Consider the following 19,810-nt stretch of genomic DNA (forward strand, 5'->3'; position numbering starts at 1 on the left):
CTAGGTTTGGGCAGCATCGTCGCGTGTCTCAACTTCTGCAATACGGGCTGCACATCCTCCACGACGTGGTGCCATGAGAACAATCTTCTCTTCGTTCTGGCTTTGATACCAAATAGTGTGGACCTCCATCGGGAGATCAAGGATCGCTCAATGGAAGAGAGATTGAGAGGGGTAAACGTTATCGCATGCAATGAAAGGGTGGAAGGAGTTTATATTTTATGTGGCGATCAAGGGGTTGAGAGGGCGGTGAGATGGAGGGTAGGGTGAATGGGAGAGAGAGATGGAGAGGGATGGGAATGAGAGGGAGAGAGGGTGGAATGGTGGAGGTGAGATTGTGGAACGGTGGAGGTGAGATGGTGGAGAGGGGCTGCGGCTCTTCTAGGCCGCGGGTGGTGGCTCTCTTCTAGGAGTGGACAGCTCTTCAAGGTTGTCGTTGGGAGGCTCTTCAAGGCCTGAGGAAGGTGATCTCTTCAAGGATCGATGGAGCTAGGCTGCACATTCAATTGCTTTCAAATTCTTCTTCAATTTCATTCCATGGATGGGGATTTAAAGCCCATGAATTGATTACAAATATATGGTAAGAAGGGAAAATAGAAACTAGGAATAATGGAAGCTTTCCTAAACTACTAAAACTTGCAACCCAAGTTGCATTACATAAGAGATCCTAAGCACATAAGGAAACTAGTAAATAGGAAAGCGAATAATCCTACGTACATATGGAAATTAGTAAATAGGAAGGCAAATAATCTAAGAATCTAAAAGATATGCTAGACGCCAATGACTTGCGCTCCAAGAACTGATGTGGAGCCTAAGTGAGGTGGCTAAGGCATTGGGATGGTAGACGAGTCCGCGTGGAACGCCTAAGCTCTTTGGAGTGGCTGCAATCATGGTCCACCCGATCTGCCATAACCGATGCTACATCATGACCATATGTAGCTTGTACGAAATTGGATCAAGAAAAATAAACAGCCTTAAGAAAGCGAGACAAGAGTGTTAGGCTCAGTCTATAATCTCCAAGTAATCTTAGATGGAAGAGTCTTATTATGAAGCAATAGATTGTGGAATCCAAGGCCCCCTTTTTCCTTACAGCGACACATGTAGCGCCCCCAAATCCAGGTGAGATATGGGTGCCGGTCCTCGCGGGCTGCCGTGTGATAACGACAGGTCTTCCATCTCACTTACATTTACATCATATGCAGCGGGAATAAATCAATCGCATATCTTAGAATTACGGTGAAAACTAAGCATATATCACCTCAATGCATAGCGGAAACTATTCATTCTAAGTAATTCTGTCAAAGACTGAAATCTAAGAAAACTTCATTCACAGGACCATAGTCTAAAAACCTCATACTTGAGTCATCATACAACCTGTATCATCATAAAGCATTACATCTCATTCTATCCTTCAAATTACATTAATGTTACTAACCACCTACTATCGCATTGAAACTCACTAAATCTCTCTAGCCATGAAAGAGAAGGAAAACAACTAAGCATTATCTAAATCAAAGATCCACTACTTGGGAATTATCAAATATTTTCCCCTGGCTTTCTTAATGCACTCCGCACAGTGATATTCCATATGAACCTGCTCCGTAACTGTAAAATATTGAGGGGTGAGCTCAACTAGCCCGTCAGGAGAATACAGTCGTCATATTATGATGCAAGAAACATGGATGATAGAATCTGAACATAGTATATATTTGATCATAGATATATAATCATGCATGACATTTGAAAGTAACACTCAAGACATATTTAATGAAAATATCATACATCCTTTAATCCATAAAACAATTCATTTAATTAAATAGGTCTGGTCATCATTGTGAACTGCCACTCATACGTAGAAAGTGAGGTCATCATAACTGCCATGACTGTAAGGTCTACTCCTTATTCTAGGCATCGTAACCCTGGGAAGGACCCTGATATAAATGAACAATGGATAGTCTACCTCTGATTCCATGCATCGTAACCCTGGGAGGGACTAATCTCATTGGTATATAAGGGATAGTCTACTCCTGATTCCGGGCATCGTAACCTCGGGAAAGGCTATCTCAAAATATACAATGTCTACTCTTGGTTCTAGGCATCGTAACCCCGGGGAGGATGTTTGTGATCTACTCTTGATTCCGGGCATCGTAACCTCAGGAAGGATCACACTCAAGTATCTGTAAACCTCATCCAGTACTTAACCCCCTACTGGAAAGGGGTGATAGTCAGTTGGATTGTTTACCATTCCATTCCTTTCGTTTCATTTCCATTTCCATGAGTCCATAACATTTCTTTCTATATCTCTTTCATGTAGTTCATATTAGCCTTAAAATCTCATCATAGATAAGATCATGTATTTATATATCATTTAAACATCCTAAGACATATAATATAATATATTTCATTTAAACATAAATCATGATGCAATGGACATGTTTAATCATAAGAGGTGGTAAAACTCAATAATGTGACGATATTCCATTCACATTGCACTTTGTCTGTCAGTTCTATGAAAACCCTTTCTATCTCGTTTCTTGTGAATTCGTCCACGTCACCTACATGGGTATCCTTCCTTAATCTAGAATCTAAACATTTTATTACTTCAATTTTAATGATTTAAAAATGTAGACAATCCTAATTTTAAGTTATTGGTTCATTGTATATACCACCAACTTCCCTGATTTTGACTCTGGTTCACCTAATCAAAGAACCATTATTTTGTTTATTTACTTGTAGTGCAGGATCGATAGACAAGAAGGTTGAAAGGGGGTAGCAACTCTTCTAGGTCACTGGTAAGACATAGGGAAGCCCTTCAAGGCTTGCCCAAGGACTCATCAAGGTTCATTAATGGAGTCTTCTCCAAAATAGAAATCAATATCATATTCTCTATGTCTTCTCATTCCAATAGAATAGCCATTAAATAGCTATTGAGTTCACGAGATTACAAGAAGAATAGGAAAGATAACATAAAATAATAACTAGCTAAAGCAACCAACATAAAATAATAACTAAACATGCAATCAGCAATAATATAATAGGAAGTTAGATAGGAGCAGCAATAATATAATAGGAAGCTTAGTGCTGAGGTAGATGGGACGTAAGCCTCTCATGGATCCGTCTGGAACGCCAGAGCTGTTTAGGAATTAGGATGGGTATGCGACTCAAGTGTTCCTCTTGGAACCATGGGGTACCTAGAATTATCAGGGTTCTCAAGTTCAAACATGGATTTCAAGTTGGGGATCGGTTCAGCCTGTGCATAGCACGGAAGTTGGTCTGAGTTATTGAGTATTGTACATTCAGGCAGGGTGTTAGGTTATATTCATTGAAAAATCGGGTATACTATTCAGGAATGGAGTTGATGTAATCAACATAATATATATAAAATAATCAATGAACAAAAAAAAAAAAATATAAAATAATGGGATGATGTAACCATTATACAATATAAATAATCAATGCAACAAAATGCACATATTAAATAATGAGGTGATGTGAACGGTGCCCAACATAATATATATAAAATAATAGATTGAAATTTATCCACTACTATCTTTATAATATATAAAATTAATAAATATATTGAAATCAATACTATTCCAGAGGGAAAGCATTCGGTTGTCTAAGCTTGGTGACTTAGTCACCGCGGCTTGAGAAGAAGACCGGAGTCATGATCAAGGTGAAAAGAATGGGAATAAAATTAGTGGGTTTATATACAACTGCTATTAGGACGACAACTCCTCCTTCTCTTATTCCAGAAACAACTCAGCTCTCTCTAATTCTTTTACACTTTGACTCTACTCCACCTCTCACCTTCGTCTCTCTATTTTGTCTCCTTTTCTCACAAACTATCACTAGCACCTCTTCTCACCATCTCACTCTCACGACCCACTCTCTCTGCTAATGGCGTGAAGATCATTCCCTTCCCTGCCTTATCTTTATAGACTCTCTCTTACTCCTCTACGTTGCAGGAGGATGATAGAATTCAAAGTGGGAAGTCAAGGAAAGGTGCATTGGCCATAATTTAAACGGCTAAGGAATTAATGCGAGTGCCTAGTTGATCGAAGAAAAATCAAAACAGAGGGATCCTACCCACCGCCTACCTATCACATAACGCCGACGTGAATGGAAAAAATGAGGTATCCGTGTAGAATTCGCGTGAATCCTGGATGACTTTGGTTCTGCATAGAATCAATTCCAGAATAAGGGTTTGTTGTATAAAGTGTATATTTATGAAGAATAGACAAGTATGGCAGAGATAATCATGCACAGTGGTTGGAGAAGTTCTCCCAACGGAGAGGATTGTGGTTGGGAGATTTTCTACACAGAAGTATTGTTGAGGTTTTAAAGAAGAAGAAAACAATGAAGGTTCGATTATTAATGAAGGGACACATCTAGGGCTGCAAGTTTGGCCACGTTGGCCCGAACCCGCCCTGGCCTGCCCTGAGCCCGAACAGGGCCTGGGCTAAGATTTTTGACCCTGAAGGCGGGTTAGGGCCAGAAATTCTTGGTCCTGAGTCAGGGTCGGGTCGGGTCAGGGTTGAGATCTTGGGTCAGCCCGACCTTGATTTTAGCCCTGAAGAAATTTCTTTATTTATTAAAAAGTAAAAAGTATCATAACTATGTCAAATACTTAGCGCACTTGGCAGTTTGAATTGTGTAAAATCCAATATTTACCAAAAGGTCTAGGGTTCAAGGCTGGTCTCTCACATCTTTTGTCTTGTAATTTTAATTTAATTATTGCAAGGCCAATCAGGGTGGGCTTGGGCTGGGCTTGGCGGGTTAGGGTTAGGGTCAATGTATTTAGGCCCTGAATCAAGGTCAGAGCGGGCCTGGGCCCACCTAAGGGCACTCAGGGTTGGGCTAAGGTTTTAAAAAGCCCGGCCCTGTTGCAGCCCTAGACACATCCATATGACAACTACAGGTGTAGATTGAAAAAAATTGAATTTAGATTTGAATGTTGAAGTTGATAGTCTTAACTTTTGAACCAGATTCATTAATATATATACCTATTCAACTATTCAGCTAACGTGACCCACCCTCCTCCTTTGTTGAAAACCCTATTTGAATATATATATATATATATGAAAAATTAATATAATGCATTTATATATATAAGAATATTCAAAAAACAAAAATTCAGGGTATTTTTTTTTTTTTGTTGCTAAAGATCAGCAAATGAATGGAATTAAAGAAAAAAGAGTACAAGGAATTAAAGTCCAGGCATACCCAGACTGATACAAGCACAAAGAGAGAGCTAAAAACCCCATTCACCACACCTCAACCATAGCCACACCGGCTAAACAAATCTGTATTTTTGCCGTCCAAGCGCATCATCTAAAAGCCACCCATTCAAAGAGGAGGGGAGGACTGAGTTCCAAGTAACAGGACATGCACCCTTAGCCGAGAATTTGGCCAAGTAATCCGCCTTTTGGTTTGCTTCTCTGAAGCAATGACTAATCTTCCATTTGATAGAGTTCAGGAAAGGCTGGATAGAGAGCCAAAGCTGTCGCACCTGCTAGGGAATGAGACTGCCTTGGATCGCCATCCAGACAGCCGCAGAGTCTCACTCAATCCACAGACGACAAACACCCTTCTCCTTGGCAAGGAGTATCCCATGAAGGATGGCCCAAAACTCTGCCAGAAAATTCGAGGAGATCCCCAAATAAATGCCAAACGCCCCAATAGGGATAGCATGGTTGTCGCGCAGAATTCCTCTAGCCCCAGCCCTACCTGGGTTTCCAAGGGAACACCCGTCAGAGTTCAACTTAACCCAGCCTACAGGTGGTCTACACCACCACACTTCCCGAACAACTTGAACCGGCTGAGGGATAATGGGAATATGGAGCGAGCGGGCATAGATCAGATCCTGTTGGTTAAACACCGGCCGCTTGAAGGAGGTAGAGATGTCCTTGATGATATTGATCAGAGCAAGGAAGGAAGCTGCTTGCGGCCTCTCCCTCGCCTCAAACAATCTGTTATTGCGCTCCCCCCAGATTAAAAAGGGGATAAGAACCACCCCAACCATCCATGCATTAGGCATAGGCACCACTTTGGCTTTTAAACTCCACCAAGCTAAGAGCTCCTCATAAGAAGACACATTTGCCAGTGCAATCCAAAGATATTTAAAAAATTCTTCCACAGGGATATAGAAAAATCACAGCTCAAGAATAGATGTGATAGGGACTCAGAATCACAATGACAAAGGACACACCTGGAGGCGATGTGGAAGCCTTTCAAGCGTAATGCCTCCTCAGTTGGGATTTTTCGAAGAACTAATCTCCAAGCAAAAATTGAGTGACGTGGGAGCAGGGCCTTGTTCAAAATCACCTTACCCCAAAGGACAATGGGGTTTTTAATGCGGATGCATTCCCAACCAGACCGAGAAGTGAAAATGCCAGAGAGGGAGGGGCCCCAACAACACTCATCAGCCACGGTGGAGGGGGGAAGGGGCACTTTACGGATGTCTTCAAACGTCCTCTTATGAACCTCAGCATGAACCTGTGGGAGAGACCAAGAGGAGTCCTTAATGAAGTCCGAGACTTTCGCCTTTTGTCAAGAAACCAGGCCTCTGGCAGGCCAGACGCCTTGGCAATGGAAGAGTTCCCAAACCAGTGATCTTTCCAAAAGTTAATCGAGGACCCATCATCGACAATCCACCTTTCATTGTGCTGCACAACCGACCACACTTTTCTAATCCCCGGCCAAAAGGAAGAGGGAGAAGAAGGGGTTTTAAGGAACCCATTGCCATCTACAAATTGGCCTCGCAAGAACATACTGACCAAGCTGTTATCGTGTTTTATAGACCATGCCAATTTATAGAGAAGGGCTAAGTTCACATCTCGCAGCTTCCTGATGCCCAGACAGCCTTCAGATTTCGGTCTGCAAACCAGATCCCACTTTGCCGTCACTAGTTTCCTCGATTCAATGTCACCGGACCAAATGAAATTTCTAATCCATTTCTCCATAAGCGAGATAAGGGAAGACGGCCACCAATACACCAAAAAATTGTGGACCGGGATGCTAAGCATGATCGATTTCACAAGCTCCACTCTACCTGCAAGAGATAGGAGTTTCCCCTTCCAACCAGCGAGCCTGCTTTTGAATTTATTCACTAATGGAAGGACCATTGCAAAAGTCACCCTCCCTTTGAAGATATCCACACCTAGGTATTTTGTGGGAGAGAACATAAGGGAATATTAAGCACATCCGAAATTCTGCGCCTTCTCGAGGGGATGATTGCTCCACAGAAAAGTTTGCCTTTCTCAAGATTAATTTTCTGGCCAGAGATGCTTTGGTATTACAACACAACTGCTGCCAAGATATCCAATGCATCTTAGGATTGTCATTGGTATCCCCTAAAAAAAAGTTGGTTGCTACTTGATAAGAGGCCGACAATTTGAAATGCATACAAGCATAATTAGACATAAAAAAAGCGACATATTTAAGTAACACCCTCTTGCCTGCATGAGAGAAGCTTCACTTTCCATCCTTCTAGCCTACTTTCCACCTTTGCTAATATGTTTTTGAATAAAGATAACTTAGACACGCCGAATTTCGTAGGCAATTCAATTTACTTTTTTGGCCACGAATCATATGAGATTTTAAGCAAACGAGAAAACCATTTCTTCAACCTTTGATGAGTATTTGGTGTAAAAGTCAAGAAAGATTTTTTCAAATTAATCAATTGTCCTAAAGCTTTGCCTCAATGTGCAAACTTCATCAAGCTTAACCTTAGAGAAGAAGGTCACGCACAATGGAGGAAGAAGGTCACGTACAACTTCTTACCTAACCCACATTCCTAATTTCCCTCCATACTCAACGCCTCATGCCCCCTCGATCCCTGGTGATAGTTCGCAATCAAACCTTAACCTACCACAATTGTTGGCCAGTAACCCTATTTTTTAGCACCCCGACGTGTCAACCTTATTGACTAATTTACTCCCCCATCTCTATGTGATATCCTTAAATCAAGTTTCCAATTCTGGTAACCAAGGCCCACCTTCCCAGCAACCAAATCTTACCAACCTCCATCTTCCCACTTCAGTAGGGATGTCCCCAACCCGATCCAACAATGCACCTCTTGAACCCTCGACCTCTGCTATGGATACTAGTGAAACCCAAGTTTCTCAGGGAATGACTTATAAAATTTACTTGGACCCAAACTGTACTGATTCTATGATGCATGAGAAGCAGAAAAGGCCTAGATTGGACTCAACGGTGGAAGAGTTGGACGCTGGAGTGGCTGATATGGAGGATTCACACGAGATTGGTCATTTTTTATTATCGAAACCCATAGGTGCTGGGAAGGATCAGCCCCATGGGAGCCAATGAAAGTGTTGAGCTGGAATTGTCGGGGTTTGGGGAGATCCCCGACAATTCGAACCCTGTATCATCTCTCTCGTGTTGAAAAACCTAGCATCATTTTTTTAATTGAGACTAAGTGTGGCAAGGATAAGATTGAGAGATTGAGGAAGAAGTTGAAGATGCATGCTTGTCTCTCGGTCTACTCTGGGAGTGTCTCAGGGGGCTTGGCATTGTTCTGGTCTTATGACATTACCATGGATATTATCTCGGCTGATTTCCATTTGATTGATGCAAAGGTGTCGCAGCAGAATGGTTCTTCTTTTCTGATGACTGCTGTGTATGGTGCTTCTATTAAAAGTAAAAGGCAAGAGGTCTGGGATTGTATTACTCAGTTAGGGATGGGGAGGCATACGGATTGGCTGTGTTATGGTGACTTCAACTCTTTTTTGGCCTGGCATGAAAAGGAAGGGGGTAACCGCATAGGTCAGGATATTGAGCCTTTTAAGAATATGATCAACTCCTGTGCCTTAGAAGACATTGGCTTGCATGGGCCATGCTTCACTTGGAATAACAAAAGGAAAGGTGCTTCTAAAATTAGAATAAAACTGGACAAAGCCCTTGCTAATGATGCCTGGAGAACTTCCTATCCTGACGCAGCAGTGTTTGTTAAGCCTGCAGTTAATTCGGATCATGCTCCTCCCGTGATTGATCTTGTTGGGGGTCGCTTCAAAGGAAAACGCCTCTTCCATTTTGAATCAGCTTGGTTCCGCCATCCGGATTGTGAACAAACAGCTAGGAATGCTTGTGTTTCCCCCCCTTCTAGAGCAGCTCCTTCTTCTTTACACCAAAAGATGAGCAAAGTGCAGCCAGTTTTTAGGAGATGGAATCGTGAAGTTTTTGGGCATATCCAGACCAAGATTAGAGATCTAAATCTGGCCATTGCTAAGCTTCAGGAGGGTCCACCTATAATTGATTATCAGGAGCAAGAGGATTTGCTTACTTCCTTACTCAATGAAGAATTGGAGAGGGAGGAGGAGCTGTGGCGTTAGAAGTCGAGGGTGTCTTGGCTTCAACAAGGTGACCGAAATACCAAATTTTTTCATTTGACTACCTTAAAACATCATAGTCAAAATAGAATTTTGCGGCTCAAGGCATTGGATGGTAGCTGGATCCAGGAGGAGGGGGAGATCTATAATACCATGATTGACTATTATCAGGAGATCTTCAAGTTCGAAGGGTTAGATGCTCGTGCCTTGAACCAGGTTCTAACCACAATCCAACCACACGTTGATGATGGTATGAATTCTCTCCTTTGTGCCATTCCTTCTATGAATGAAATCCGCTTGGCCTTGTTCGCTATGGCTCCCTTGAAAGCCCCTGGTCCTGATGGGCTGCCCTCGGCTTTTTTCCAGAAATATTGGGACTTTACCCATCCTGACTTGGTTTCTTTTGTTTATAATTTCTTTGATTCTAGTGTATTGCCTCAAGATTGTAATGATACTTTACTCTGCATGATCCCAAAAGACTCTAACCCTAGTAGTGCAGATCATTACAGGCCTATCAGCTTGTGTCCTGTGGTTATTAAGTGATTAGTAAAATTATGGCTACAAGATTAAAAGGAGTTCTTGATCGACTGGTGGCCCCTACCCAGTCTGCTTTCATTCCAGATTGGTCCATTTCAGATAATATCTTCATGGCTCACGAGCTGTTCAACTATATAAACCAAAAGAAGAAGGGTAAGCAGAAACTTATGGCTCTGAAGTTAGACATGAAGAAGGCTTATGACCGAGTTGAATGGGAGTTTCTAAAAAATCTCTCACTGAGGTTTGGGTTTTGCACCCGATGGATTTCTATGGTGCTTTCCTGTTTGAGTTCAGTGTCTTACAGTTTGGTGATCAATGGTGCTGTTAGGGGGAAAGTGACACCTACTAGGGGCATCCGTCAGGGGGGCCCCCTCTCCCTTACTTTGTTTATTCTCTGCTCCCAGGCTTTAAGTGATGTTATTTCACTTTCAGAGAGGCAGGGGTTGATCAAAGGAATCAGGGTTAAAAATAGAACTGATCCGATGACACATTTACTTTTTGCAGATGATTGTCTTCTATTTTCAGAATTGAAACTCCAAGAAGTGTGTAATTTGAAGGATTGTGTTGAGCTCTACTGCAAGGCTAGTGGGCAGTCCATCAACCTCAAGAAATCTACAGTGACCTTTAGCCCAAATGTGGTTGGTAGATTTAGAAGGTGGTTCTCCAGGATTTTGAAGGTTTCTTATACCAAGGGTCCCACTAAATATTTGGGACTTGCCCTGGATTTTGGCATTTCCAAAGCTGCCCTTTTTCAGGAGCTAGCAGATAAGGTTGGTCATCGCTTTTCAGGGTGGAAGAACAGGCTGTTGTCACATGCGGGTAAGGAGGTTATGATTAAGTCTGTAGCCTTGTCCATGGGGAATTACTCCAACTCTCATTTCAAACTTCCTGCCTTGCATCATGATTAGATTCGACAGAAAGTGGCCAATTTCTTTTGGGGGAATGCGTCTGATAAGCAGAAGATCCAGTGGGTTGCTTGGAGGCGCTTATGTAGGTCTAAGGAGAAAGGGGGTTAGGATTTCATGATCTAGCCTTATAGAACAAGGCTCTTCTGTCGAGGATGGCCTAGAGGTTGTGGAATGAACCAGAATCGTTATGGGGAAGATTCATTAGAGCAGTGTATTTTCCTAAAGGGGATTTTCTCTCGACGAAGTTGGGTTCCAAGCCCTCTTGGGCGTGGAGGTGTCTTCTTGTTGGTAGAGAGGTGTTAAGAGATGGATTGATATGGAAAATTGGGGGAGGTGAGTCCATTCGGATTTGTCAAGCCCCCCCCCCCCCCCAAAAAAAAAAAATTGCGCTCATTTCTGTGGAGAGCTTACGCGGGTGGGCTAGGGTTGACAACAGTTTTGCATCAGTGTCAGGTTCCTATTGACACCATCTGTTGTAGATGCGGGGGGCATGAGGAGACCGTTGAGCATATCTTACTCCATTGTACCTTTGCGCATGCTATGTGGTTTGGATGCAGCTTAAACTCCTTGATTGCACCTGATCAAAACTTGAAGCTCTTTCAGTTTCTGGAAAATTGGAAAAGACTCTCAGCCCAGGGTAAGAGAGTTTACAAGGAAGTAACGACAAGATGCTGCTATGTTCTGTGGTTTTTGTGGGCTTCTAGGAACGACTTGATCTTCAATGGGAAAGTGTGGTCAAGGGAGGAGGTGATTCAGGCCGTAGACAAAGCATGTTCTTCATTTATGGAGGCCTATAGTTTGCCTGAGACTCTTAGTTCTGCTCGAGCAGAGGGTGTTGTTGAGGCGCAGGTAACTTGGTTCCCTCCTCCCCCGGGCTCATACAAGCTAAACTATGATGCTTCCTTCGATCCTAGCATGGAGCTTAGCGGGGTAGGTTTTCGTATCCGGGATCAATCTGGTCAGTGTCACATTGCAGTCTCAAATCCGTTGATGTTTGCTGATATCTTGCTCGGAGAGGCGATGGCGATCAGGGATGGACTGTTAGAAGCCATCTCATAAGGCACTCTCTCTCTTGTGGTTGAGAGTAAGAACCGCACTATTATCTCCTATCTCAATGATACTTCGAAAGCTCCTGATCTTAGAGTGCTATCGATCGTGGAGGGCATCAGACATATTGCCTCCTATTTGGAACATTGTATTTTCTCTTTTATTCCAAGGACTGCTAACTCCATAGTAGATAGCCTTGCCAGGAGGGCTCTGTCCGTTTCGGGAAGGACTGTTTGGCCCAATTTCGATCCCTATTTGGCTGAGTTTGTTGATCCAGCAAATAAGAGTGTTTCCCGTTCTTCTCAATAAATTTTCTTCCAACAAAAAAAACCTTAGAGAACAAGAGGCTTTCATCTGCAAAGAGCAAATGTGTAATAGGTGGTGCACGTCCATGTACTTTAATTCCATGTATGAGCCCATTAAATTCAGCCTTAAGTAATAAACAACTTAAAACATGTGAACTCAAAATAAATAAAGCTAAAGATCATGGATTACCTTGACGAACTCATCTAGAAGGGAAAATAGTACCACGAGGGGCGCCATTAACCATAATCTACTAAGATACTGTAGAGATACATGTCTTAACTAGTCTCACCCATTGTGTTTGAAACCCAACTTCAATAACATTTGCTCAATAAATCTCCATTCAAGATGGTCATATGCCTTCTTCATATCGAGTTTCAAAACAAAGAATTTATTCTTATTCTTCTTCTGCTTGGTATAATGAAAGAGCTCATGAGTTATGAAGAAATTATTAGAAATAGAGCAGCTTGGAAAAAATGTAGATTGAAATGGTGAGAAAATATCATTAAGAATTAGCTTCAATCTAGTGGCTATGTTCTTAGTAATCACTTTTAATACCACTTGACATAAAACGATTAGCCTTAGTTGATAAGTATTCTCAAGATAATTGATCTTAAGAATCAGACAAATTAGGGTCTCATTTAGTTGAGTTGACAATATTCCTATCTCAAAGAAATTGGAAACAATTGAGAATAGGTCTACCTTGATTAATTACCAATATGTTTGAAAGAATGATGGCAGAAAACCATCTGGACCTTAAGATTTGAGAGGACTGATAGAAAATAAAACAATACACATCTCCTCCAAGGTAGTGGCTGAATCAACAATTGTAGGGACTGCTTCTAAAACAATAGATATGGAATCCTCATCAATACCATCTGATATAAAAGCCACTCCAAAATGTGAGAGTACCACTTTGTACACTTCCTCTACTTATTGAGTCCACTCACTAGATGAGAGTTGAAGCTTCAAGATTCGATTCTATTGCCTTCTTTACAAAGTAGAAGCATGAAAATATCTTGTATTTTTATCACCTTCTTGAGGTCATATAATTCGAGATTTTTTCCCCGAGAGTTCCTTTTCAGATGCAATAGGTTTATCAAGGGTTGAAGTTTGGTCCACAATTTGAAATTGAATTTGCTCAGATGAAGGTAACTTTTGTAAAGACTCAATATCATGCATCAAGGAATTAACCAGAATTTACACATTTTTGAAAACTTCCTTAATCCACCTTATATAGTCATGTCTACAACTGTTCAATTTGGTGCAGAACATAAGATAAAGTTTCCAAAAAAGATTTGTTGGATTTTGTGTTTTTAAAAAGTAGTTTCAAAGCTTTCCTTTTTTGAAATGTTCTTTTTGAAATATAAGTTTCAAATATGAAAAACCCTTTCCCTCCACTTTGTTTTGATTTTGTTGGAAACACTTGTATATGTGTGTGCATGGTGGTTTGAACAAAGGACCTCTTGTGTAAACTTGTAAGGAAACTTGGAAAGGCTTGAGTACCTCTTCAAGTTTAGTTCCATATTGCTTAGGGACAAGTAGAAAAATGAGCTAACATGAGCTCATGTAGCTTACAAGGGACATAGGGTTCTAAGGGAAGTCTCCCTTGTCCCATGTATAAGGTTGGGGTTCGGGGTGCTTTTCACACGCGCTCGCGCGCCGGACTGTGGCCGTGGCCGTGGTCGAGGTCGAGGCAGGGCGGGTGTGGGTGTGGGTTCATATGATGTATCCTTTTTGGTAAATACATGCACTCACATATATGCACATGCACCCTATCCGAAATGTCATCATGTATATGCATTGTAGTACATATAGGGACATGCATATACATGCACCCATACGTAGGGACTTGGTATCTACACATACCTATATGTAGAGGGGATTGTATATGGGGGTGTTACATGTCTGTACATGTACAAGTGTGTAGAGACACATCCCATACGTACAGGTATTGGTGGGCCTATAAATACAAATGGGCTTTGGGCTTCAAAGATACAATTCGTGCAAGTGTTTCCTGTGCTCTTCAAACAATGTGCTCTCTCTGCATTCTATTTGTTTCCTTTCTTCTTCTTCTTCCTTTTTGATTACTGAATAATTACCTTCGGGTACTCCATATTATAATCACTTTTGGGTGCTGATAATTGTGATTAAAGTGGTTTTATCTTGGAGGTAGAACGCCAAGGTAAACCCGGATCTGCACATATAGGGGGCGTTCCACACCTTAAGGAAAGTACTCTCTGTATGACTCCACTTGTGTTCCTGTTTGCTGCTTTGGAAGAAACAAGAAGACAGTCATCGTTGTACTATAAGTTATTTTATTTCTGTATTTATTTTGATATTTCATTCGGGTATATATATATATATTTATATACAAGTAGATTCTGGCAAGTCTTATATCGATTGCCTAGAATCCTATTTCTAACAAGCTTAAGGTGTGGAAATAGGTATAAAACATGGCTATTGATTCTGGTCCAGATGCACTTAATGTCAATCCAACCAATGGGGCAGATCCAAATGTTGCTGCCAATCCAAATGTTGCTACCAATCCTGCATTACCTACCATGTTTTCTCATCTAACTAATGTTGTGCCCTCGATAAGCGCTCTTCAACTGTCAATGGAGAAAATGAGGATTATTTCAGAGTTTGACAAAATTGACCAGTTCAACGGTCAAAATTTCAAACATTGGAAACAAATGATGTTGTTCGCTTTGACTCAAATTGGGGTAGCATTTGCTTTAACAGAACCTAAACCGAGCCAAAGTGATGATGCTGCACTTAAAGCAAAGAGGCTCGTATGGATAGAGGTAGACTTCTAGTGCAAAAATTGTATATTGAATGCTCTCTCTCTTGAATTGTACAATATTTACAATTCACTTGAGTTTGGTTATATGATTTGGGAAGCGCTCACCAAGAAGTATACTCTTGAAGATGCAGGAAGCAGCAAATATATGGTGGCAAATTTTCTCAATTTTGAGATGAATGATGGAGAAGAAATATCTCCTCAGGTTGATAGGTTCCAAGTACTTGTTGGATGATTGACCAAAGAGAATATTGTCTTGCCTGATGTTTTTGTTACCAGTTCCTTGATTGAAAACTTACCTTCCTCTTGGAATGCATTCAAAGTGGCTATGAAGCATAAGAGGAAAGAATGGACCTTTGAGCAAGTTGTGGTCCGAATTAAAATTGAGGAAAGGAATAGAGCAAAGGATAAGGTTGATAAGGCAACTAGGTTGACTAAACTCAAAGCAAACCTTGTGGAAATCGGGAAGCAATCACCATTCAAGAAGAGCCTTCAAACTAAGAAGGATAAGAACTTCAAGAAGAAAAAGGGTAATTGCTTCATCTGTGGCAAAGTAGGTCATTTAAAAAAGGATTGCCGAAACAAGAAAAAGAATGAGAAGAAAGTCAATCTCATTGAAAGTGAGATTTTCACTGCTATGTTAACCGAGGTGAACATGGTTGATAAACCCAAATATTGGGTTATCGACATCGGTGCTACTCAGCATATCAATGGGGATCGAAGTATGTTTTTCAAGTATTCATCGGTTATCACAGGTGAAAGGGTATTTATGGGAAATTCTAATACTTTGATTGTTGTCGGCAAGGGACAAGTCGATCACTTTAAAATTGACTTCGGGAAAGACATTAATCTTGGACAATGTTCTTCATGTTCCCGAAATAAAGAGAAACTTGGTGTCAAGGCCACTCTTGAACAAGGCAGGGTTTAAATTATCTTTTGAGTCTGACAAGATGATATTGGTTAAGAATGATGTATTTGTAAGAAAACGTTATCTAAGTGATAGGCTCTTTGTATTAAGTGTTTTTGATGTTATGAATGAAGTATCTAGTTCTGTTTACTTTGTTGGTTCTTATGATATGTGGCATGCTAGGTTAGGACATTGTAGTGCTGCTTACATTAACAAGATTTGTAAGTTGGGATTAATTGATGGAAGCATCAAACCTTCCTTGGACAAGTGTCCTATCTGTGTTGAGGCCAAATTCACCAAAAGGCCACATAAGTCTGTGACAAGACAAAGTAATCTTCTTGATCTTGTTCATAGTGACTTATACGATTTTAAGTCACTAGAATCAAGAGGTGGTAAGAAGTACATAGTAACGTTTCTTGATGACTATTCAAGGTATACTATAATTTATTTGCTTGTTTAAAAAGATGAAGCGTGTAATGCATTTATTTCATATAAGGCAGAAGTTGAAAATCAACTTGGGAAGAGAATTAAAAGACTTAGAACAAACAGAGGTTCAAAGTATTTTAATCTCTCTAATTTTCTTGAAAGTAATGACATCATACACGAAACTACCGCTCCTTATCAACCAGAATCGAATGGCATAGCAGAAAGAAAAAATCAAACTTTGAAGAAAATGATGAATTCATTACTAGTAGGTTTGGGATTACCTCTTGAAATGTGGGTGGAAGCTATTTTAACGACTTGTTATATACTCAATAGAGTACCCCATAAAAAGATGGGTATATTGCCTTTCGAGTTATGGCACAATCGAAAGCCTAGTATTAAACACTTAAGAGTTTGGGGCTGTTTGACTGAGGTAGCAATACCTGAACCAAAGAAGAGGAAACTTGGTTCTAAGACTTTTGATAGCGTATTTATAGGATATGCGGTGCACAGTAATGCATACAGGTTTATGGTACTAAGGACCATAAAAGATGTATATGAAGAATATGACATTGTTGAGTCTAGAGATGCTAAATTTTTGACAATATCTTTCCTTATAAGTCAAATCAGTTGGCTAATAACAAAGATTGTAGTGATTCGATGTCAGGAAAAGAAGTGTCAAATGATGATCATGCAATTAATGATGATCATGAAATTGATGATGGTCATGAGTTAAGTGATGACGATACAAGTTAACTACAAAGAAGTAAAAGACGAAAGAAATCTAAGTATTACAGACATGATTGGATCGTTTATTTAATAAACGATGAACCTAAATAAGGATCCTGTTACCTATAGAGAAGCAGTAACATCTCAGGATGCTGTATTCTGGAAGGAAGCAATAAAAAGTGAGTTAGATTCAATCATATCCTAACATACTTGGGAACTTGTTGACTTGCCACAAGGATCTAAGGTGTTAGATACTAAGTGGATATTCTGTAAAAAATTGAAAGCGGATGGATCACTTGACAAGTTTAAAACAAGACTAGTAGTCAAAGGCTTTAGACAATAGAAAAATATTGACAATTTTGATACTTTTGCCCTTGTAGCCAGAATTACTACTAGAAAAGTTATGATGGCCATAACGTCTATATACAATTTGGTGATACATTAAATGGATGTCAAGATAATATTTTTAAATGGTGACTTGGAGAAAGAGATTTATATCAAACAATCGGAAGGTTGTAGTGTACCTGGACACAAACAAAAAGTGTGCAAATTGATGAAGTCTTTATATGGACTAAAATAAGCACCAAAACAATGGCATAAAAAGCTGGATGTTGTACTACTATCAAATGATTTTTTGGTCAACGATGCCAAAAGATGTTTGTATAGTAAATTTCATCAAGGAAAGGATGTGTTTATACTAGTTTATGTCGATGACATGTTGATAATGGAAACTAGTATGGATATAGTGAAACAAACAAAGAGTCTTTTGATATCTAACTTTAACACAAAAGATATGGGTGAAGTTTTTTTTTTTTTTTTTACCTCAAAAATTCTTTGGGACCCGGGCTGGCCCCTAGACTTTTATTCGAAAAAAACTACTCAAAAGGATACATGGGGGGGGGGGGATGTAGCCCACCTTACCCCAGGCCCAAAAGTACACTAAAGCACTCACCCTCATCTATACCAAAAGGGAACCCAACCCCTACAAAGAAGAAGGAAGGTAAAAAGACTCACCCTCTAGGCAGAATACAGGGAGGCCCGCCTTGTCCTCTCTAATGATCCGATAGAGGTCTGGGGGTAGCTCCCCAAACGTGAGAAACTCATTATTACCTTGCACCTCATGGGCCCTATTGGCAAGAAAGTCAGCTGCACGATTCCCTTCTCTGTAGGAAAACATCACGGTAGCCCCTAAAGCATCCACAAGGCGAAGGACCTCATCAAACCAGTACCAACAGCACCACACCTTGCATATTCTTGAAGAAATAAACTTCACAATGGACTTGGAATCCAAAGCGACATGGCAGCCAGCCAGGCCCTTAGAAGCACAAACACGAAGCCCATCGAGGACCGCCCTCATCTCTGACTCAGTATTAGTACAGTGACCATAGAAATTAGAGAAAGCCAAAACCAGATTGCCCTCCTGATTACAGATGATACCACCCCCACCACTCAGCCCTGGATTGCCTTTACTAGCACCATCCATATTAACTTTCACACCGTTATAGGGGGGTACCCAGTACACAGGACGGGGAACCCTACGAGTGGGGGGGAACAAACACTCAACACCTGTAGTGGCAGCAGCTCCTTCATGCTAGAGACAGTAGATGGGAAAGGAGGCAAGGGGATTTCTTGGACCCAGCAAAAGATCTTCCCAATAATCATATTAGCCGACCTTCCCCCTTTCCCATGTCTCCTATATTCCTTTCCTTCCACAGCTCCTAGACAATGAAGGAAGGGATAACCTCGATTAAGAACCCAAACACATTCTTGAAGGACCCCTTAGAATGCCAAAAAAGAATTCTTACCCTAACTTCTTGGGTTTGAATGAAGTGGATGTCTAGTAGTTTAGAAAAATAACACCAAACCTTCATCGCCACAGTCCCACACACCAGAACGTGAGATGCGGATTCCTACTTAGGATACTGACAACACCAGCATTTAGAGGCAAGAGGGATACCTGCACGCATCACCAAGTCATCTATGGCAACAGAGCCACACAACACCTGCCATGAGAAAAAACCAACCTTAGAGGGGACCTCCCCATTCCATATCCATCTAGTAAACGACACCGCCGTGTGAGCACTACGGATCGTGTGCCAGGCTGTCTTGAGAGAAAAAATGCCGTCCCTTGCAGGGGACCACACCAGCCTATCCTCCCTAGGAGTAAACTAAACCCTGCAATCGACCACTTTGTCAAGAGCCCAATCACTATCAATCCGGCCAATCACTGCGCTGTCCCATTCCCCATCCACCTATAAAACTTCATTCACACACAAGTTAGTGTTGACATGGAGAGCACCATCAGTGAAGTCTTTTAAAGGGCCCGCCTGGTCCAATTGTCAATCTAGAACAATGCCTTTCCCTGACCCAATAACCAGATAGAATTATCCACCAACACGTCCCTCAGAGCCATGGACTTCCTCTAGGTTTTAGTTCCACGAACCGGTGAGGGCACCAAAGAGATATGCATACCCTTAAAAAATTTTTCCTTAAAAAACCTGCTCCATAAGGAAGTTTTAGAAATAGCTCGCTACAGCCCCTTCAGCCTCATCGCCAAGTTCACCTCATGAAGAGGGTGAATCCCCAAATCCCCCTCCTTTTGCAGCCTGCACACCTTAAGCCAACTTACCCAATGCCTCTTGCTTCCAAACTCCAATTTGCCCCACAAGAAATTAGCGCACATAGAATTAAAGCACCGCATAATTCTATATTGAGAACATGCTTAAAAAGTATGGTTATTTTGATTCAAAGGCTGTGAAGACACCTTTTGACTAGGGATGCCATTTACGAAAGAATTTAGGTGAAC

General features: G+C 41.1%; 1 protein-coding gene across 1 annotated transcript; it reads right to left on the reverse strand.

Annotated features, from left to right (window-relative positions):
- Positions 1–17,986: 17,986 nt before the first annotated feature.
- On the reverse strand, positions 17,987–18,487 carry LOC122653304 (14.7 kDa ribonuclease H-like protein). Its single transcript, XM_043847270.1, has one exon. It carries the CDS (start codon positions 18,485–18,487, stop codon positions 17,987–17,989), a length of 501 nt encoding a protein of 166 aa, XP_043703205.1.
- Between the last annotated feature and the right edge of the window lie 1,323 nt (positions 18,488–19,810).

Source organism: Telopea speciosissima, chromosome 1 (genome assembly GCF_018873765.1).
Source record: "Telopea speciosissima isolate NSW1024214 ecotype Mountain lineage chromosome 1, Tspe_v1, whole genome shotgun sequence".
NCBI classification, from domain to species: domain Eukaryota; kingdom Viridiplantae; phylum Streptophyta; class Magnoliopsida; order Proteales; family Proteaceae; genus Telopea; species Telopea speciosissima.

Bases quoted from the DNA above. Each gene is read 5' to 3' on its own strand.
- LOC122653304 (XM_043847270.1), bottom strand. From the start codon at position 18,487: ATGGATGGTGCTAGTAAAGGCAATCCAGGGCTGAGTGGTGGGGGTGGT.